The sequence below is a fragment of the Amborella trichopoda genome, chromosome 11 (genome assembly GCF_054954075.1).
Source record: "Amborella trichopoda isolate Santa Cruz 75 chromosome 11, AtrichopodaSantaCruz75HAP2 v2.0, whole genome shotgun sequence".
NCBI classification, from domain to species: domain Eukaryota; kingdom Viridiplantae; phylum Streptophyta; class Magnoliopsida; order Amborellales; family Amborellaceae; genus Amborella; species Amborella trichopoda.
In genome coordinates this window covers 33,589,653-33,612,262 of record NC_142346.1, presented here as the reverse complement: position 1 = coordinate 33,612,262, position 22,610 = coordinate 33,589,653, and the positions used below count along the sequence as shown (strand labels likewise).

Here is a 22,610-nt window from a genome sequence, read left to right as displayed (position 1 = left end):
AGATACACTATTTTTAAGAGCTTGAAACCCATTTTATTTCTAGATTTGTTGAAGTCGATATTATCATCTTGAGGGTTTTTTGGTTTTGAAAATGCATATTCTAGATATTTGGAATGAGGTTTTACTTTTTATTGTTGGGAAAACTTTATATAGAGCCGAGGCACTAAACAATCAAATTAGAGCCTACCTAAAAATTTCATTAGAAGATGTTGTTTTGATGCTTAAATATCCTCAAATTGATTATCTCGACATTAAGATGCATGGATATGAGAAAAAATATGGATTTCAAGTTTTAGAAATAGTGTATTTTGTAACGCATTTTTGGACCGTCAATTTTCAAAATTTCCAAATTTTCATAGATCTCTGAATCTACACTATTTTTAAGCTTTAAACTTTATAAATAATGATGAAAATATATTTTAAAGCTATCAAAAAGATTTCTAGTATTGAAACTACGTTTCTTAAGACTATTTGAAGGCAGGCTCTAATTCGATTGTTTAGAGCCTAGGTTCTATACAGACCATACCGTTTATTGTAAAGCCCATGTAACATGTAGTTGACGTTTTGGTGTTGAAAATGCATATTCTAGATATTTGGAATGCGATTTTAGTTTAAGAAAAGAAGAAGAAGAGAGAAAATTATCCTTCTCTTAAAGAGAAGAAGAGCGAGAGTTATCCTTATCTTAAGCGAGAAAAATAATAGAGAGAAAGTAATCGTTCTTCTTAGAGATAAGAAGAAGACGAAAGAGAATAAGTGATCCTCTTCTTGAGTATTTTCTTTGTTGATAGAAAAGAGGGAGAAGGGAAGAAAAAGGAGAGAAATATATAACATTTTCTTTTAGAGAGAGAAAACCTCTCTAGAAAGAAAAGAAGTCTTTGAGATCAGAGAGAGAAATCTTAGAGAGAAGTCTCTAGATGAAATCAGTCATCCTAGGAAAAGTTGTTTCTTGGAAGACTATTGTAACTTGCAAAGTTAATAGTGGATTCATCTCTTTCTCCCATAGACTTAACCTGAAAGGGTGAACCACGTAAATCCATTGCCAGTAAGATTTATTTTTTATTTACTTTATTGCATGTTTTCCCACTCATACACACACATCGTTTTTACTATAATCTTGTGTCTCATATTTTCGGGTTTTACTGCGCACATCTGCATTCGTACGAGATGGCGCTAACTAGGTAAGCCTAACAAGTGGTATCGGAGTGTGTTTCCCTCGTCGCTTGGTTCCCCCTATCACCTTTTTTTAATATAGCGAGCCTAGCGGTCATAAGACAAGTAAGGAAGAAAACAAATCCCACTCCTTTAATCCTAGTCACAGCTTTGGGCTATGCCCCGACTTAACTTTTCGATTAATTAGGCTTAGGGATTTTTTTGGGATTCAAACCCTCACGAGGAAGCTTTGCCGAAATTTTGTGAAATTTTTTTTTCGAAGGCTTAACTGACGATGGCAGCAGTTAACGATTAGGCGACAGTAATGATCGGATGTCAGAATGATAGGGTGACAGTTGGCGATTGGGGGGTAGTTCACAATCAGGCGATAGTTCACGATCAGGTGACAATTCACGATTGGGCGGCAGTTCACGATCGGGCGGCAACTCAAGATCGGGCGGCAGTTCACGATTGTACGATAGTTAACCGAAACAATTGGGCAATAGCTAACCGAAATGCATGGGGGATAGCTAGTGTGTGTGATTTAAGATGGATTACAATACAAAAAGCAGGATGATATCGCTCAACGGAAATAAACTCAACCTTTTAGAGGATTTAGTGGATTTTATGGTGAAGGGGGTGAAGGCCGCTGCTGCCTGAGTGGATGAGGGTCAAAAGAAGGTGGTAAAATCTCCAAAATGATTTGCATCTGAGATTGACATGTTGGCCATTGGCCGTAAAAGAGCTAAACTTTTTTTTTTTTCTTTTTTTTGAAGAAATTGTAAAGGGTTTTAATCTTAAACAAATTATAAACAAAGGTCTGATTTGAGTGATTATTGAACTGTTGGAAAGCTTTCGAGGTCTACTACGGCCTGAGATAGAGTTTGGAAGGCTTTTGCTCAAGTAATCAAGGTTTAAGCTAACTATAGCTTATTAGGGTTTGCGTGGTCATCGATACTCATAATCAAAGTTTTTAGGATTTTCCTTTGCCAGAAATTCGAGGGGAGTGTCTGCACTAAGGTGCCTAAGCTCGCTAAGATTCACTAGACTTAGTGTGGTCCTTAGAGCTTAGAAGTGAGGTTTCAAGGAATTCATTTAGTCTGAATCTTTATGGGGGTGTCCACTGTATATATTACACATAAATATTAGGTCAGGTCCAATCAACCTTGACCCAAACCTAATCCATTGAGTCGGATATTTGTGTATGGATTCGGGCCAAAGGTCGACCCAATCCAGTCTAATATTTGAGTCTAGATCTAGTCCGCATCAGGTTGATCCATCTGAGAGGTGAGTTTCTTCATCATCATCAAAGCCCTTTCCTAACTAATTGGTTTGGCTACACGAATCTTGGTTTACCATTCTGCTCTATTGAGAGCCATACCTTCAGTGAGACCATAAGTTCTCATATCATTTCCCACTACTTTCAACCATGTTCTTTTGGGCCTATTCATTTTTCTTTTTGTGCCTTCCACTTGAACTAACTCGCACCTCCTAACATGTATTGTATTGGGTTTATGCCACACATGGCTAGCCAACCGAAGTCTACTCTCTCTCATTTTATCGTTTGTTGGTGTCATACTCAAATTTTTTCTAATGTATTAATTTCGAATCCCATCCATTCTTGTATTGCCACTCATCCATCTCAACATCTTCATCTCTGCTACACTCATTCTATGGGTAAGTTGTTTCTTGACTGCTCAACAGTGTACCTCATAGAGCAAAGCTGGTCTCACAGTTGTCCTATAGAACTTGCTATTTAACTTCATCGGTATGTGGCGATTACATAAAATTCTTGTTGTACATCTCTATTTTGTTCACTCAATTCTAATTTTATTTACGACATCTTCCCCAATCTCTCAATTTTTTTGGATTATCGACATCTAAGAGGTAGGTGATTGACCCAATTGAAAACCCCTCGTTGCATGGACTTCGGTTTTCTATTTAAGATGTTCCACATTGAATATGGATATAGAGGAGTACAAGAAAGATTAAGAAAGAGTACAAGAGTGGACCTATATTTTATAGAGAGCTTTTAGGTAAAAGAGGCGTCTCAATATTATCAGAGTGGTTCCTAATTTAAACATGGTAACTTCTTCTATTTAGAAAGAGAAAAGTTCTTTAGAGGAGATAATTTGGTTTGTTGGATTTAGAAAGAGAGAGAAAAACTTTTAGACAAGAACACCAAAGCAGTTTAGAATGTATAACTCCTAGTAGACAAATTAAAGAGAGAAACTTTAGGAGAGGGAGGAGCCAAGAAAAACAATCTTAGTTAAAGAAATATGCTATTGTATTTAGAGAGGGTTGTGGTTTCTATAAGGTTGCTAAAAGAAAGGACCAATGTGATATTTTACCGAGGAATAATACATTTTTTTTTCCTCACCCCTTTTATTTTGACAAAAGATCACTTACAAATAGTCTTATTACAATAACATATACTTCAAACTAAAAGCAACAAAATAATAAAACCAAGATCTTGAAACTTGAAGCCATTAGAATAACTATTTATTATGCTTGAGAATATAAAGATGAAATTGTAATAAATAAAAGTAGAGAGTGCTAGAGATTACTTCAACCGGGCTTATTACACCTCACACCGAGTCACCACTATCTGATGGCAAGGGATCAACGATCTAGCTTCAATCTCAAACAGGAAAGCAAGTTTAGGCCAAATTATTCTATGGAACTTTTTAGAATTCCCAAGTTTTGAACTTAGGTCCTAACCCCCAAGACTTAATTTAACATATCCCCTACTTCCCAACCCTTAAGTTTTAATCAAGATTAGAGAGAGACTTAGGAGGTGGCCTAGGGTTGGGGCGTGCCCCTCTAGAGATAGGTTAGGAGAGAGAGGTCTAGAAAGGAGAGGAGAGAGAGTGGGGAGTGCCCCTTAGAGAGGGAAGAGAGAGATGTGAGAGACAAGAGAGAAGGTGTAGAGAATAACGGGGGTACACCCTTATTTATAGTAAAAAATTAGGTTTAGGGTTTCTTAGGATTTCCCATAGTTTGCCTCTTCTAGTGAGATTGAATGTAAACCGTTGATCAGGGCGACTTGTGGGGTGAAAGATCCGAGCCATCTATTCTATAGATGGGCCATCAACATTATAGAAAGTGCATAAATCCTTATCTCCCTTTCCTAAACCATTTTTCCATCGATAGAAAATATCTAATCAAAAGATTGTACATCCCATAAATTGCACAAGCTTTTTCATACTTTCACAAAATCTTTCAAAGATATATTAAGTCAATATTTAGCCAACCATATGCCACACATCAAAATCTTAAAAAGATAGTAAGTGAAGGACGTGCCACCCAAAGAAGGCACTCATGAGCCACCACCTTCTAGAAATATGGTGGGCCCATGTGCACAATGGGCCCCCATGATATATATTTAAAATTAATAAAAGAATTTTTAGAATATTATTTGAATATTTAAACTATTATAAAATTAATATCTTTAATTTTATAAATCTAAAAATTATAAATAAAATATACAGGGGTTTATAAAAATTCAAATAATAATTTTAAAATAATTTTCATCATAAAAAAAACACAAATAATTAAATTAGTTTGATGAGAAAAATGATCTATATGGTTTAGGAATTGAATCAACAATCACGGGGCACTCCACCTTCAACTGTGGATTGCAGACCACAGTTGTTTTATCAGACCAACCCAATGTTTCCCATGACCCATAATCCAAGCAAGGGTTCATTAGTGGGTCACCAAAGTCCGGCCGATGAGCCAAGGAGTTGCAATCCTAATCTGTGGATTTCAAGTTCTCCCCTAGAGACGAGTCAAGGTCACCTAGACCTGATGCGACCACAGCTCCCATGGTGCATAGAGGTATATCTCGCACATGCATACGCTTCACCCTGAAAGGTGACTTGCTTTCCCAAAACGGTCGTGTGATAGTACAAGGATGTGGCTTTAGCCTCCGTCTCTACAGGCCACCATCACACATAAAGGTCACACAGTTCCTCGGCTCACTCATCCGGGCATACTCTAACCTCATCAAGGGATGACCCATTAGAACCTTTATCAATTTATACTCTATGCCTAGATAAATGGGTTTTTTTCCAACCGACTGGCTCAAACTGCCAAACACATATCGATATGTTTGAATAGTATGGTCCACGAGGGACCACACTCCCAATGACTTTATGTTCCATTTGATACAATTACTAAGGCTTTTAATGGCCACTTAAAAAAAACTTCATTAGTTGATCAAGTATACAGTGTGCTCCCGTGGAAGGATGAATTATGCGCTCAACTTATATTAATGGAATATCCAACCTTATTCATCTGTTCACCCTGAATCTCCCATTCATTATTGGCCCTTCATTATTCATGTCAGTCAAAACCAGTAAGACCTCTCTAAGTCTCCATGCTTTAACGTGGCCGCGTTCTATACACGAGACAAGTGAAAATAAGAGAGAGAGAGAGAGAGAGAGAGAGAGAGAGCAGCCTTATAAATGAAACTGAGGCCTTCTCTCCACATACATTTCCACTCCTGAGCTCAAGCCAGAGCCATCTCTCTCTCGCTGTAGCATCTAGCTACAGTATCTGTGCTCCAAAATGGCACCCAACTTTTCATATCAAAGTTCTGGGAACATTCACAGAGCCGAGGAAGAAGATGGCGCAGTACAAGAGAGAATTAAGGTCAACACTACATACCTCAACGCATTCTCACTCTTCCTCTTCGTTCTTCTTCTCTCCTTCATCTTCTACCGTTTCTCTACCTTATCTGTCCACAAAGGACTAAACCATGTCATTTGGACCCTCGCACTTGCCTGTGAGACTTGCTTTGCTTGTCTGTGGATTTTATCAATGAACATAAGGTGGAGGATGGTCGAGTATCGAACGTACCCCAACAGGCTCTTGAAAAGGTAAGAGTGATTTATCTACTGATCGAGAAAAGCACAGTTTGAAACTATGTAGCAATCAAGTACTTGATTTAGTGAATGATATTGATTTCTGGTGATTAAGGTTGAAGTCAGAATCAGAACTACCAGCAGTGGACATGTTCGTGACGACGGCCGACGCTCTGAAGGAGCCTCCAATCCTCACAGTAAACACAGTCCTATCTCTCCTTGCGGTGGACTACCCTTTGAACAAGCTTGCGTGCTATGTCTCCGACGAAGGAGCTTCGCCCCTCACTTTTTATGCTCTTACAGAGGCCGCGGAGTACGTGAGACTATGGGTACCGTTTTGCAAGAAGCATGGTGTGGGTGTCAGAGCCCCCTTCATATATTTCTCAGAGACATCTCATAACTGCGACAGTTTCACCTCAGAATTTCTAACAGAATGGAAGAAAATGAAGGTGCATCTTCTAAACTGAACAAAGCTTCACCATTCATTTCAATAACTGGTTTGTTCTTCACATAATTTGTATGTTATGTTTATGTGAAGAGTGAATACGATGAACTTAGCAGAAGAATCAACGAGGCAGTTACCAGCAAGTCGGTGCCATATCCAAATATGAATGAGGAATTTGCTGCTTTCTCTCGGATTGAAGGCGGAGACCATCCGAGCATCATAAAGGTACAGATTTGGCGATGGTTTTCGTAAACATTTTGTGTATGGTGAGCATCCATGTTGGTTCTTATTAGCAAATTGTGATGAACAATCGAACCCCTGTCTCCACCATGAATCTACAAAATAGAAGCATATACAATCTGCCTAAGAGTGTATTTTCTCATCTATTTACTTTTCTCTCCGAATCACAAAAATTAATCTTTCATGTTTCAAAAATCAGCATTCCGAGCCCAATTGGACTAACGGATAGCCTGTCCGATTTTATCCTCAACTTCAGAATCGGCCAAATACCCCTAAAAATTATATTTAAACAGTTTTTATTATAAAACCACCGGACTGAAACTAGTTTAGGGTTCAGAATCTTCATTTAAACACTTTTAGGTTTCACATATCTTGCAAATTTTTTGTTTTGTATTTGTTTGAGTAAATTACGTATAGAACCGAAATAGTTACCTAAAATACGAAATGATTTGATTATTGGTAGAAATTACGAGGAAGGTCGGTAAAACAGCAATTTTTTTTATATTTTCTGAAATCGCCCCTCGATAGGAGGATTTCATCCTTAGACCACATTTTAAATTTTGTTTTTAGTTTTTCATTATTAGGGTAGTGCCTAGGCGATCCGATGTTAGAATCCTTGGACCGCCCTATAAACACAGCAAAACCCCATTATAGCGGTAGGAGGTTCACATATTTGGACTGTTATTTTTCTCAAAAAATAAGAAATAAAGCATGGTCTGAGGATGGGGATCTCACACTGCACCGGAACTGAGCCAGAGCACTCTGAGGTCCCCATCGTTGGATCACTGTTATTATAAAAAAGTAAAAAATAAAGCGAAGTCTAAGGATGGGGACTTTGGTTTTTCTCACAAAATACGAAACAAAGAAAGAAGGAGCGGTCCGAGGATGGGGACCTCGAATGTTTAGGAATTGATGCATGCTCAGTCTATAGGGCAGTCCGAGGATTCTAGCCTCGGACTGCCTGAATCCTGACCCTAAAGCTTGGGGCATTGCCCTACTAATGAAAAAACTAAAAAATATTAAAAATTAAAACGTGGTCCGAATATGGTATAGATCGGAGATAATTTTGAAATTTTTTAAAAAACAAAGGTTGAGCGACTTTATTTGTAATTTTCGCTTATAATCGGATAATTGTATGTTTTAGGTGAAGTCTTCGGATCCGTACATAAATCACCCTTTTTGTTTCTTAAGATGCCCGAACCGAATAAGCCTAGGAAGCTATGAATACGTGTATTACACCAATCCTATGATACATATAATCTCTATCAACCATACTCAACATCGTACGGTGAGATGTGAGCCATTCTAGTGGGTCGGAAAATGAGTAATTGACTTCCTCTCGTTCTATTCTTTGTCCTCCTGACAAACTTTATCATTGTTAATATTTTTATGGGAAAATTTTGTAGGTGATTGTAGAGAATAGGGAAAGAAGCAGTGGTGGATTAGCACATGTAATTTATGTGTCAAGGGAGAAGCGTCCAAAGCATCCACATCACTACAAGGCAGGCGCCATGAATGTTTTGGTAACATACAACAAACCGTACTTCGTCCCCTTGTCAGAGGACGTTTTTTATTTATATTTTTATATTTTTATTATTTATTTATTTATTTTTATGGCTCATGCCTATCCCTTTTTGTTCGAACATTTTTGTCCTTTTTGTATTATTTTAAACTTTTACGGTTACTGTTTCATTGCTTTTTCCAAATGACCTGTTAATATTCTATTGCATTTTGGCCTTTCCCATAATATTTAATTCTTTAATTCGTTGGAAAGAAGACGTATTCGTACTCTCTAAAATCTAAATATGCTACCGTTCTTAAAAAAATACATAAAATTTTTTTAAGTAAAAAAAAAATGTATCCATACAATGAGGCCATTTATCTCTATTTCGACCATTTATCTTTGAAATAGAGAGGTCACAATTACTTATAATCATCTGATGTAAAATTTGATGGTTTGGAAGTGTCACAAAGTTTGAATTTTTTTTTTTTGAATTTTGAGTTTGATCAATTAAATAAATGCTGCTACCAAATTTCACATCCAATAATTAAAATTAATGACCACCTTATACATAAGGTAACTGACTTTTTTCAGCTAGATAAAGTTTTCTTTACCTTTTCATTGATCAAATTAACAATGTTTACCCTTTTTTTTTCTTTTTCTAAAAAACATATTATATAAATGAAATTTGAAATGCTTCTTTTAACCTACTCGTGAGGTTCATGAGATGAGAGAGTGCTATGAGGATGCAAAAAAGGTTGCAAGAGCTAGAAAGAGGGTGGAAGAGGTTCAAGGGTGAGACAGAGAGACAGAGAAAGGGGTTGTGTTTTTGGGTTTTGATGTATGAGACATTCGAAAAAATAATAAAAGTGACAAATTTTGTAATTTGGACAATGAAAAAAGAACGGGTTGAACGTCATTTTCTTTTAATTTGTATGGGCTTTTTATAGACCGGGTAGTTATTTGGGATAACCATTTTAGAGGGTTTACGTTCTTTTCTTTCCAGTGATTTGGATTGGTTACTAATTTGCAGCCGTTGAGTACTAAAAGCCTTTCACCTAGATTTTTTAAAAAAATTAGGAAATAACAAATAATAAAATTTGAAAAAGAATATATTGTTCCATGAATTCCCAAGTCAAGGGTGCCTCATGGGGAGGATCCAATGTTCGCAAAATCAAACCGTAACGGTTAACTGGACATGGGCCCGGAAGCGGTTTAACCGGCCTAACCAGTAAACCGGCCTATTCAACCGCTCTAACCGAGTAAGTCTCAGGCGGTCAAAAAAATAAAAAAAATATAAAAAAATACAAAAAAAAATCTACTAAAATATTTAAAACATATAAAGAATGATTAAAATATTTACCTCTCGATTCGAGGATGGCACTTTTTTTTAGGTCCAAACTTAAGTTGGGATCCGAGGATGGCATCTCCAGACCACTTTTAAGTTTTTTTTGTAAAAAAAACCATTCAGGGATAGAAGTTTTGAGGAAAAAAAAATGCGGTGTGCCTTTTTTTTTTTTTTTTTTCAAACCTTAACATTGCGATGTTAGGATGGCATTCTCGAACTGCTCTTTTTTTTTAAAAAAAAACTTAAGTTTCGATCTGAGTTTTAAATCCTTGGACCTCAACTTAAGTTTTGAAAAAAAAAAGCGGTTTAAGAATGCCATCCTCAGACTGCTAACTTATAAATTTTGAAAGAAAAAAACAACGGTTATCCTAGGACTGAGGGGCTAATTTTTTAAAGAAAAAAAAAAGCACATTGACCGACGTTGAATGTAATTTTCAGATGTCCAAAAAACAATTCGTATTTTTCTAATTTATTTAAAATCCGCACGTAAATAACAATTTTGTTTCAACGTAGCAGGGTCAGTGCAGGTATGATACCGTATATTGAATTATATCACCAACATCCTACAGTGAATTCCATCATGAGACTTGCTGCCTACAGGTAGAAAGAGAGATGACCTCGGTCATGAAAGAGAGATGGAAATACTACCCCTTTTTAGTATATAACAGTACTCATTAGAGCACTGCTCATACGCTGCCCAGTATTATACAACTTTGGCTTGCATTAAGAGGATGGGCATGGCTATGACATCCCTCCCCCAAGCCTGGCCTTGGTCCCCATAGGACGGGCCTAGACCTAGCCGAAGAAGCCATGGCCCTTGTCTGTCTCAGCCTTAGCAAAGGCCCTACTCGCCACAGTCCTCAGTCTATATTCCGTGGCCTAGCCGTATTGTTAAGACTGCAGCGATTGATCCCTTATTAAAATGCCAAAACTTGCACTGTTAATGAGAATAAGAAAGAGAAAAGAAACCATGTGCAATTATGATTGGTCCTTAAGCTTAGGCAGACAATTCATTCCTTTTAAGTTCTCGATATTAAAACAAAATCAATAAGTAAGTAGAGTTATTAAAAACCATCAAAAGAAAGAAATGATGTGTAATTTTTGTTCATTGTACAGACACGAGTGTCGGCAGTGATGACAAATGCCCCTATCATCATGAACGTGGACTGCGACATGTTTGTGAACAACCCCACTTGTTTTTATGAAGCAATGTGCCTTCTATTGGGGTTCAAAAGTGAGAGAGAGTCCGCCTTTGTTCAATTTCCCCAAGTGTTCTATGGAGGCCTCAAGGATGACCCGTTTGGAAACCAACTGAAAGTCCTCTTCAGTGTGAGTTCAACACATCACTTCTCCGACATTATTATTAAATACAATGTATTATAAAACATCAATTTGGATCAGAATCGCTCAATTCGTATCGATTTTCAAAGGAATCAATCTTGTTCCCTCTTAACATCAGGAACTGGCTGATTCCATAAGAACCAACCACTTCCATATAATTTTTTTATTTTCTATAAAAAAATTATTTTTCAAAATTTTTATTTTACTGGATGCTCCACATTTTTCGTATAGTGTTTATTTATTATAAATTTTTAATTTTTATTTTTCAAATTTTTTTATTTACTGGAGGCCCACATTTCTATGTGGATGATTCCATACCCACTAGATAGAATGGAGTATATATGATTTCCCCTACTTGATAGTTCATTAGTGGCCAACTGTTCTCGTTCAACACCTCAAATGAGAGATAAATTTTTTGAACTTTTGTAGGCCATGGACATATACGCCACCGAAAATCTCTCTACTTTTCTAGACCTTGGGTCCCAATTTAATGCACATTATCAATGATATGTTTTATTTCCTATATTTATAGCTTTAAACCTCTGACAACCTATGAAGAACTGAACAATAGTCAAAAGTATAAGCATGGTATTACGCTGACTTCATAACAACTCTTATGTGGATTTACCTGTATTATTTTGTTTACAATTGTGAACCTCAAGATTGTTGTTGAGCCATGGCTGAGACTTGAGACTAGAGCTCCACAACATAATGGTCAATTTGAAACTTAAACAAACCACTTGTTTGTCCATCACTAGCATGTAAACTTAAATTTAAAATTCCATGTCTCCTCCATCTCCTAGAAACCAGACAAAATTGTAGACCAAGTAGAAAACTCTACCCGTAATTTTCATAGTTTTTCCTTGTCAAGGCATTAGAAAAATGCCCACGCCCTAACTCAATGGGTAGGCAAGACACCCTATCGTTACATGCCTAAGTGACATTGAAGATTATAAAAATACAAAATTTTTTTTTTTGAATTAGAGTGATCCATTGTATCATATTGAATAGCATTTTTAGGCTTCACTTTATCTATACAATCAATGTAATGGTCAACAAGCACTCAAACATGATATGTGTACTTGATATTTATGTATTTTGATAAAATAATAAAAATGCACAATGCAGTACCCGTATCATTGAAATTATGAAAAAAATCCACAATGTACGTTTAAAAATACATTGAAATTAAGAAAAAAAACAAAAGTTTAAAGAGGATGAAAACTGACTTCCTAGAAGTTTAATTCTAGGCAATAAGCTTTTCATTTTGTCTGAATTAAATTGTTAGGATTGACCATGAACATTTATGCTAGTTTCATAACAAAATAAAATCTATACTAGTTTCACAAGTAAATTTTAACACATTTATTGGAGTGAGATGGGACGTATAGAGACCTAAGAAGCAGATTAAATATAATAAAACTAGCCTATATTGGAATAATGATACCCATCTAGTGAAATTTAATGCACGTTTAGTACGTGTGAAATTATTTTCACATGAAAGAATTCCTTGGGAAAATTGTTTTATGTTAAAATACTTTCACTAAAGTATTTTCATGCGTACAATAATTACTTTGAAAAGCCTGTGGGTTACAAGTAAGAAGAGGAAAGAATTAAGTAGTAAGGTTGAGGTGTGAAATTACTAACCATCAGAAAAAAAATGGGGTTGCAATTTTAGGCTTTCATTTGAAGTTTAACCCTAAGGAGATTCAAGGCCAAATCTAATTGCCTAGGTGGCAGGATCCTAAATTTTTAAGATTATTGTGATTCTTTGCCCAAATAGTTATACATCTATTCTCATTCAAAGTTCTATGAAGTTTTTGAAGTGTTTATTCCTAGTGTAAGAAGGAACCTTTCCTTTGTGTTATTCATGAAAATTTTGGTAGGTCATGAAAGGGAGAGTTTGGCATATCCATCAAAGCATATTGAGAATGGGGCATATTGGAGATATTAGATCAAGAGTACCCTTTAGCATCATATTCATGGTTACAGAACAGGTTGGGAAAAAGTTGGCCATCTATATACCTGTATTTGCTCTCTGTCAAATACTTTGAGGGCTCTATATATACCCTTATATGTTTAAATAGCTCACTGGGTTATGATTCCTTTGGGCATTTCAATACTGAATTACTTGTCTAGGGGGTTAAAGCGCTGCATGTACAAATATTCCGTTACTTGTGAAGAATTTAATGTTTCAATCCAATTTGAAGCTACTTTATCATTGTCTCAAGCATATTAAGATGTTTGGGATTGTTTCTTGCCACAGGTTGTAATGGCTGGTGTTTCAGGGATAAAAGGGCCTCCTTATTCAGGAACAGGATGCTTTCATAGAAGAAAAGCCATCTACGGTTTTCCACCAGACGATTCAAAAGGAAAATGTTTGGAGTTCTTCGATGGCATACAATTATCAATAAATTTTTCTTGATGCATCTATATAATAACGTGATCCCTGATTCAAAGCACATTACTAAGAGATTTAACCAGCAGCTCTATAACTTTATACAATTCTGAATAGAACCTCATAGAAGAAGATTCTAGCTAAATATACTCCGTTGACATGTTAAGGGTCCAGAAAACAACAAACTTCAAACTTTTCCTTAATCCCTTTTAGCGAAGAAGTTAAGTCTGCATGGATAAGTACAAAACATTTTCAAATTAGAGCTATAGAAAGGAGCAGACAACAATATCATTATAGTCAACATGACAAGGAATTAAAATTTAACATTGATTAACGTTTACAACAAGAGAATTATTTCTTATCATCACGCATTTTCAATAAATATCACATAATTGTGATCATGATAACCACTGTAAATGGAACATTGAGGGAACTTGAGCAATTTTTTCCAATGTGCCAAAACTTGGTGGAGGCTCAAGTCTTCCCCCTACCCGATCTGAGTAACATGCCTAAAAAGGGATCAAAATTGCAAAATAAATTACAAAACATTGGTCAAAATAAAAATCTGTAAAAAGCTGAAGAAGAAATAAACTACATTAAAGTATGAAAAATATAAAAGAACATAGGTAGATGATGGAATCTGGAAAAAAAAATAAATTAGTTATGCAGATGGGATAAAGAAGATGGAATATGGATAAAATGCATAAGCTTAGAAGAAACCAGCCAAAGGTCTAAAGAAAAGTAAAGCACATCACAATCAAAGTAACAAATTATCATAAAAAATATAAATATTATACTTTTTCATCATTCATTAGCAATTTTATTTTTTAAGACCTTTCTATTAATTCCAAGTCCACCAGTAGTACTTGTCTCTTAGCCATCCGAGTTATTTTAACACTGATGTTTATAAAATAGATAAACTTAGACCATATATAAAATTTTTAAGCACTTCGATCGCACCCAATGAGAGAAACCTAATCCATACACAAATGTTGATATAAAATAAATAAATGATGAAGAGGCATTATCCCATTAAATTCTTAATTCATCTACAACTATGAAAATATCAGGAATGTAAGTCTTAATTTTCAATTACAGAAAAAAAAAAAGAAAAAAAAAAGAGAAATAAAGTTTTATGAGTGTTTGTTACACTTGATGGGTCATCTGTAATTGAACCTAAATACAAGTAATAGTGTGAGAGTGCATGGCACAATGCAATTTTTCAGTTGTAGTTCAGTTAGGAATCAAGATAGCCCCATGTATATCTTGACTGCAATTTGAAGTATGGTCTGCCGTTTTCAGGATCAAATGAAGCCAATATGGAGGAATTGATAAATAGATTTGGGTACTGTGAGGAGCTCTTAAGGTCAATATTAGGTATTCATTTGGACAAGGCTGGGGACACTCTTAGCTTTGAGAGGAAGGTAGAGGTTGCACACATTGTGGCTGGTTGCAAATATGAGAACAATACCTACTGGGGACACCAGGTAAACTGTATTTATTGAAACACAAGTCGTCTCAAGGCTTTCCCATGAAAAATCATTTGTGTATGTGTTTAGCGCCTATGTGTGTCTGCTTGCGTGTGTGCATTTTGTGCATCTGTGTCTATACCTTCAATTTGCATCTGTCTTTGAGGCGTAAGTGGAAGCTTTCGGAAGGAATTCAAAAAATATCGAAGCAATTTTTATCTTGGGATATAATAACCTGGATTTTCCCTCTATTAATCTTCCAAGTATGATATCTTTGTGTCTAGATCTACTCAAAATTCCTCCGAGAATGGGGCATGAGTTGAGAGGACAAATAGATAGAGATAATTTCCTTCTCTTACCATAATTTTTATGGTTGATTGCCCAAGTTTTATCCAATAATTCAATTGTAGATTATTATTTTTGCAGGTAGGATGGGTTTATGTATCTTGTACAGAAGACTTGATCCTATCTCTAAAACTTTTTGCCGCGGGATGGAGGTCAGTATATTGCACACCAAAACCACCAGCCTTTCTTGGGTGTGCACCCTGTAGTGGTCCTGAGACCCTACTTCAGCAAAGAAGGTGGGCAGCAGGCCTCTTGGAGGTGGTTGTGGGAAGGCATAGCCCACTCTTGTCCGCCATAACAAAGATGCTTAAGATAAGGCAATGCTTGGCTTTTCTTAACTTATGGGCCTTGCGTCCCATCCCTGAGATTTGCTACTCCATTCTTCCTGCTATTTCACTTCTTACTAACGCCCACTTCTTGCCCAAGGTATGTGCTTACCTAATCCCCACTTTGTGGACAAGATCTGAAAGTATTCTATGATATTTTATGAAATTATCTATATAATTAATTCAATGGGTCTTTTCGCGGGCTCTGATTTCGTCTTGTATCAGTGGTTAGGAAATCGAAGGTCGCAATCCAATGTTACAATGAAATTCTTGGAAGATATCACATATTATGCAAAACGTTTCAGAGACAATATATGATATGTGTCCAAGAAACTCTTAATTGAAACCACCAAGTTATGTTCTATTGATAATTCATAATGCTATGATCAATGACATCTTTGTGGCCCATTTCACTTAAAAAGCAGAAACACGACATAATAGAGCAAATTCCATTGGGCTCCAAGCTCGTGTATTTCATGTGTGTCAAAAACTATGGTAGAACTATAATTGGAAAATATTATATGGTTTTTAATGGTTCTGTTTCTGCATTTTATACCATTCTAATTAGGGTGTGCTTTCTATAAGGTTACGACCTTAAACAATCCAATTAAGGCATACCTTCAAATTTTACGAGAACATGTAACTTTCATGTAAAAAATCCTTAGGATTATCTGAAAATCTATTTTTATATCTTATTATAAAATTTTGAACTCCAAAAATGGTTAAAATCAAATAGATCTATAAAAAAACAAAAATATTGAAAGTGGACGACCTAGATAATGTGTTGCATGTTACATTATTTCTGGGACTCAAAATCTTTATCTTTTTCATATTCATACATCTCAATGTCGAGATGATCAATTAAAGAGTCTTTCCAATGGATTTTTGAGGTGCATCTGTAATTCTACATTTTAAGGTTGCAACCTTATATAAACTTTTCCCATCTAATTAAACATTAGTTTGTATGACTATAATACGAAAATAAAAATTAGTTTGTATGACTATAATAATAAAACTCTTCCTCCTTTTGCAATAGAAAGAACTTTTACTGATTTTGGTCAAATATTGGATAAATTCGTAGGCTTACACACCTTATTTTCCATAACCACATCTCAAGTGAGACTGCGAAACAATTTCCATGTCTGTCATGTATGCATTTAACTTGTTGACCCATGTGCAATTGCTAGGGAAATTTTGCGCCTGAACTTTATCCTTCTTCCATGTTATAGGTAACTGGCAGTACACATTAAATAATCCGATTAGACTAGGTCGTACACGAAACATATAATGGAGATGACTGTAACTTCGTCAAAATCTGCCATTGTTTGTAAAGTTAAGTTACCAATAATTCCCACAATCAGTGGTAGGTCACTAATGGTGGAGATCAATGTCCTACATGTGTAATGTAGCACACGATCTCATAGGATCATTACTCATCCTATAGAGTTATTTTATTATTTTGTAGATTCATATTGCCATATATTTTGCTACTATTTAACCCAGTTTTCTAGATCAAAACTAAGCAAAACTTAACGAAGCAAAAAAAAGAACAAGAAGAAGATGATGACCTATATTTTCATGACAGTTTCATGAGCCAATAGTGCTGATTCCTATCTCACTCTTCTTGCTGTTCAACTTCTTCGGGTTGATGGAGTATTGGCGATGTAACCTCTCGACGAGGGAATGGTGGAATAACCAACGGATGTCTAGGATAAATTGCGCCAGTGGATGGCTTTTTGGATTCTTCGACGTCACTTTGAAGCTACTTGGCCTGTCGGACATTGTCTTTGTTGTGACACCCAAGGATGAAGGGGACAACGATCTTTATGCTAACAAGTTTACCTTCAATTCACATGTAATGTTTATACCACCCACAACTTTGTTGTTCTTGAACCTTGCAAGCCTGGTTATGGTTGCCCCTAAGTTAGCTAGGGGTGACTTCAATATGCTATTGGAAGTTATTTGTAGTGCATGGGTGGTTGCTTGCTTTAGTCCTTTTCTCAAGGGACTTGTGAGGAAGGGAAGGTATGGGATTCCTTGGTCCATAATTTGCAAATCTGGGACTCTGGCTCTCATGTTTGTTTACATTTGCAAGCTGCATGTTCAAGGTGGATGAATGTAGTTTGTATCTTCATGTTTTCTATGAATCTATAATTTTTTTTTGGGGGCACCTTCAGATGTTTTGCAGATTTTCTTTACTCAAATAAATAGGTTAAAAATGGAGAGGATCATACCTCTAGCATAATCAAAAAATAGTTTTGTGTTTAGTTGTTCTTCCAAACTTGCCCTTGGTGCCTTTACAATTACAATACCAAGAAGTGCTAGAAATTCAATTGACATTTTCTCTTGTCCTCAAGGCTTTGTTGCAGTTGTACGACATTGGTTTGTATAAGTTTATGCAGTGGTTCTAAATTTGAAATTTGTATGTAGTTTTATTTATTTTTCTGTTGGTCAAGCTTGTTAATTACCAAAATTAATATTTGAGGTGATATTTTTTTTCTTCTAAATGTAATTTTCAACATAAAATTCATTTGGTTTAAAAAAATGTGTAATAATAAATCATTTACTAGATTAAGTATTTGTAAGGTATGCAATGGCCAGGCCATAGTCATAGCCCTACTCTTGTCCCTTATAGGCCTGGCCCGAGTATGCCTAGTCTGGCGGCATGGCACTTAGAGTTTGGTGGTCCACCCCTAGCTCATCTTGGCGCATATTTTTGTAATAAAAAGAGAGAAGAAAAAAAGAAGAAAAAAAAAAAAGAAGAGAAAGAAGGAAGGGCTATAAAATCAAGAAACTAAAAAACCCAATAGAATAACCAAGAGTGCAAGGAGATTAACTATAAATTTATACACCTAATTTATAGCATGCATTTGTGTGTATACATCTGTGCGCGTGTGTGTGACCATAAGTACTTCTAGAGCAAATCTAGCACACTAGCGAGTTACATGGCCTTTTCTTTGAGACTAAGGGCTCGTTTGGATCTTAGGCTAAACAAAACTATGTTTTGGATCATAACGTGGTTATGCAAAACCCTGGTTATTGAGAAATGACTGTTTGGATAGATTTTTGATAATACGCAAGTTATGTAAATCCCTTGTTTGGGTTATCTATTTGTATAACACGGTTTTACACTATTTTGAATGCATTTGGTAGGTATGAAAATATTTTTGTACAAAATATTTTCATGTGAAAATTATGTTACACATATTTGGTATGCGACAAATACATAAGAAAAATTTTCCCTTTGTAAAAACTTCTATCAAAATTTTAGTGAAAGAAACTATATCAAATTTTAGAGAGAAACAAACTACTTTAAAAGTTTTAGAGAGAGAAACTATATCAAATTTAAGGTTGGGATGATCAGATTTTAGAGTTTTTCAGCATTGAAACAATTTCTTCTAGAGAATATTTGAAGTGCGCCTAAAATTGATTGTTTAGGGCATCAACTATATATAATTTTTCTCCTTTAAATAATAGTAACAGGAGAAAAGATGTTACAACTTGAGATGAGAAGAGAGGAATTTCATTGAAAATTTTAGGAACGAAACATGTTGAAAATTTTGGGATGAGAGAGAGGGAGATAGAGAGATTGCATAGAGACAAAGAAAGAATGAACGGTGCAAATGGGTTTTGACGCGAGCCATGAGCGCGTGGTTAAAACAGTGTTATGTTTGACGACGTCTTTTTCTTGACATGGGGAACCCACGTCCTGGTTCGTTTTTGTGGCTAAAAAAATGTCACACGCTTTTTTTTTCCATAATAACATGGTTATATAAAACAACGAGCCCAAAGGAATATTGGCGAATTTGCTATATACTAACACCTAATCGACACAACCTATTCTCATCAAATGTGTACTACTACCCATATAATAAAAAAATCAAAGAAATAAATATTTGTCTTCCTTGAAGATATCTCCTCTCTATCCATAAGCATTCTTACACAGCTAGAGTAGTTGTCGTATATTGGGTTTCTGTGGATGAAATATCTACTCGTGATTGCTTCTCACTAAACCAACTAATTGGGGACGAACTGGTATTAAAAGAAGACCCAGAAGTAAATTTTTGTTTGTCTAGATTGCTTCCTCATTCTTCATCGGTAATATTAGTAAGTTGAAACTTTCCATTTTGCTCAAACAATAACTTAAATTCATGAGTTCAGTTCTCATATTTCAAGATTTGTTTTACACAAGATGTGGCTTTCAAGAAGTTTTCAAGAATTGACTAGCAACACCAATTGCATAACATAAATCTGGTCTAGTGATAGTAAAGTAAAAAAGACTACCTACTAGCATTCGATAAAAACTAACATCTTCCAACTCTTTGCCGTCATCTCTCTTGAACTTCAAATTTGGTTCTATAGGAATTGAAATAGGTTTACTCCCAGTCATTCCAAGCTCAGTGACTATCTTGCTTGCATATTGATTTTGAGAAAGAAATATACCTTTATTATATATTTCCACCTCCAAGCCAAGAAAGGACTTAGAAAAGTTCTTCATTTCTTATCAAATATTCAATTCCTATTGTACTATTGCTACTTTAACTTCATTGTTCCTTGTTAGGATCATATCATCTGCTATGGAGAGCAAATCTCTATGTCCCTCAACTAATAAATTAGAATCCAAAATTGTGAAATCATAACAGAATTGTGAAATCATAACAGAATTGTCCCTCAACTACTAGTTAGGCTTTATAGATATCAATGGATCCGTATGCCTACTTGAATACCCATTTACCAGAAATGGGTTTCACCCCTTTTAGCTTTGGAACTAAGTCCCATGTTTCATTTCTGTTAAGAGCTTCAGTCTTTTCTTTCGTAGTGTTTTCCCATTCTGCATTACCCTTTGCATCTTCAAAGCATGTTGGTTTATCATCAACAAAAGGACCTGCAACGAAACATGATATACGCATAAGAATAGAGTAATTAACTTCTCCAAATCTTTCTAGTAACTTCTTTTCAACAATGAGTTTGCAAATTTTTTTTTTTTCACTTCTCGCGATATCACTTCGAGTTGTTGATTCTACTCTCTGGGAAAAATATGATAGACTTTAAAGAAGAAAGTGACGGTGGTGAAAAATTTTACATAACCAACTTATCTAGTATCAACATTATTGGAGATAACATCATTAAACTTCCGCTTCCAACTGGTGGCATCTTGACTCTTGCTGATGTATTGTATGCCACATATATGAGGAGGAACTTCCGTTCTCTCTCTAAGCATAACAGAAGTGGAGGTGATATAAAAGACGAGAAAACAATTATTAGAAAAGAAGTTTTTTTTGGTAAAAGCCACCATGGTTGGCAATACGTACAAGGTTTATCTTGATCATAAAATGAAGAGGCCATTTGCTTATGATGAGTGCTTCAATAGTTGGCATAGAAGGCTTGGTCACATTGGTTATGAAAAACTAAATAGATTAATGAAAGAAAGTATACTCTGTTATTTAGAAAAAAAAATTTAAATGTCAAAGTTGCTTAAAAGGAAAAATGCATAGGAATCATTTCCTAAGGGTAAAAAGGCTCAAAACTTACTTGAAATTATCCATATTGATATTTGGTAAGTAAAATATAAAATTCATGGTAGATGTAAATATTTTATCACTTTAATAGATTTTTATTCTAGATATTTTTACTTACTAAATAACCGATAAAAATGAAGCATCTGACAAATTCGAGAAATATAAAGCAGAAGTTGAAAATCAATTAAATAAGAAAATTAAAATTCTTAGAAGTGAGAGAGGAGAATGGTATATATCATATGAATTTAATCAATTTTGTATTGAAAACGGGATAATTAGGCAAAGTCTTGATCATATACTCCTCAACAAAATAGCTTGGAATAATATGGTTAATTGTATGAGACTCTTTAGTGCGTGTTCATATTCCTCATAAAAGTAGAGAAATTGAGACCTAAAAGTGTAAAACGTATATTTGTTGGGTATTTGGTTGATTCCAAGCGATATATAACGAGGAAACAAATTTTTTTTTAGAGAATAGAGAATCCCACTTCTTTGAAGACTTTCAAAAATTGATATTGGTTTTAAATAGACGTAAAATGAACTCCGATGGTAATATTAAAAAATAGAAAGCTGGGTTAGTGGCTAAGGGTTTAGCCAAAAGGATACAATTGATTTCCAAGAAACCATTGCACCTGTAGCAAGTAAATCTTCAATAAGAGTAATATTAGTAATATGTAATCATTATGGTTTTGAGGTTTATCAAATGGATGTAAAATCTGTATTTTTAAATGTTGAACTAGATAAGAAGATCTACATGACTCAACCTGAAGGTTTTAAATCTCAAGGTCAAGAAGATAAAGTATGCAGATTAAATAAATCAGGTTTAAAGTAGGCCGCGAGGTAGTGATATTTAATGTTTAGTCAAGCTCTTAGAGAATATGGGATCAATCATCTTACTATTGATTACCGTGTATATACCCAATACAATGGGGATATACATTTGATTTTGATCATGTATATGGATGATATAATTTTAACTGGGATTGATGCAAAAGTCATTCATGATTTTAAAGAGTGGTTATCCTCCAAATTCGAGATGAAAAACAGGTGACAAGTTGATAATATCTTAAGTAAGTGACAAGATGTAAAAATAAAAGATTGCTAGTTCTCGATCAAGATCAGTATGTTAAAAAGATATTAAAGAAATTTAATATGGTGGACTCTAAACATGTGGCCACCTTGATTGACAAAAATTGTAAAGTATCTAAGGAAATGTGTCCTAAAAGCGACAAAAACAGGGAAATTATGAAGAAATACCCTTATGCACACGTTGTTGGTTCTCTTAACTATTTGATGAATTGTGTTAAACCCGATATAACATATGTAGTGGGGATTGCTAGTAGATATGTGGCTAACCCTAAAATTAAACATAGCAAATTCACAAAGATGATATTTAGATATCTAAAGAGGACACATAACATGGTTTATGTTATGGGATTAAGGATCTAATTCTAGAAGGCTATTGTGATGCAAATCTAAGAGGAGACATTGATGATTATAGATCCACATCAGAATGACTGTTTACATTTGGTGAGACATGTATATCTTGGGGAAGTAAAAAACACAAATATATCTCACATTCCATTATGGAAGCTGACTATATTACTTTATATCACGCTTCAAGATAAGTGATACTCTTAGGGCACTTTCTTAGTGAAATG

At 35.1% G+C, this 22,610-nt stretch overlaps 1 protein-coding gene across 6 annotated transcripts; it reads left to right on the top strand.

Annotated features, from left to right (window-relative positions):
• The first annotated feature begins 5,489 nt into the window (after positions 1-5,489).
• LOC18436656 (cellulose synthase-like protein H1) lies at positions 5,490-17,600 on the top strand. 6 transcript variants are annotated; one of them, XM_088852105.1, is made up of 9 exons: positions 5,490-6,032; positions 6,133-6,466; positions 6,556-6,687; positions 8,109-8,225; positions 10,668-10,880; positions 13,159-13,288; positions 14,593-14,777; positions 15,186-15,530; positions 17,016-17,600. In XM_088852105.1, exons 1-9 carry the CDS (start codon positions 5,722-5,724, stop codon positions 17,544-17,546), a joined length of 2,298 nt encoding a protein of 765 aa, XP_088708231.1. In that variant the 5' UTR covers positions 5,490-5,721; the 3' UTR covers positions 17,547-17,600. The 6 variants fall into 6 exon arrangements, 5 of the variants coding, with proteins under 5 accessions (XP_088708231.1, XP_088708232.1, XP_088708234.1 ...); XM_088852107.1 differs by having other exon boundaries at positions 5,556-6,032; positions 6,140-6,466; XR_016044586.1 differs by lacking the exon at positions 13,159-13,288.
• Positions 17,601-22,610: the final 5,010 nt, after the last annotated feature.

Coding starts and splice junctions, on each gene's coding strand:
- LOC18436656 (XM_088852105.1), top strand. CDS start 5,722: ATGGCACCCAACTTTTCATATCAAAGTTCTGGGAACATTCACAGAGCC. Junction 14,778..15,185: donor ATACCTACTGGGGACACCAG/GTAAACTGTATT, acceptor TTATTTTTGCAG/GTAGGATGGGTTTATGTATC. Junction 15,531..17,015: donor ACGCCCACTTCTTGCCCAAG/GTATGTGCTTAC, acceptor TTTTCATGACAG/TTTCATGAGCCAATAGTGCT.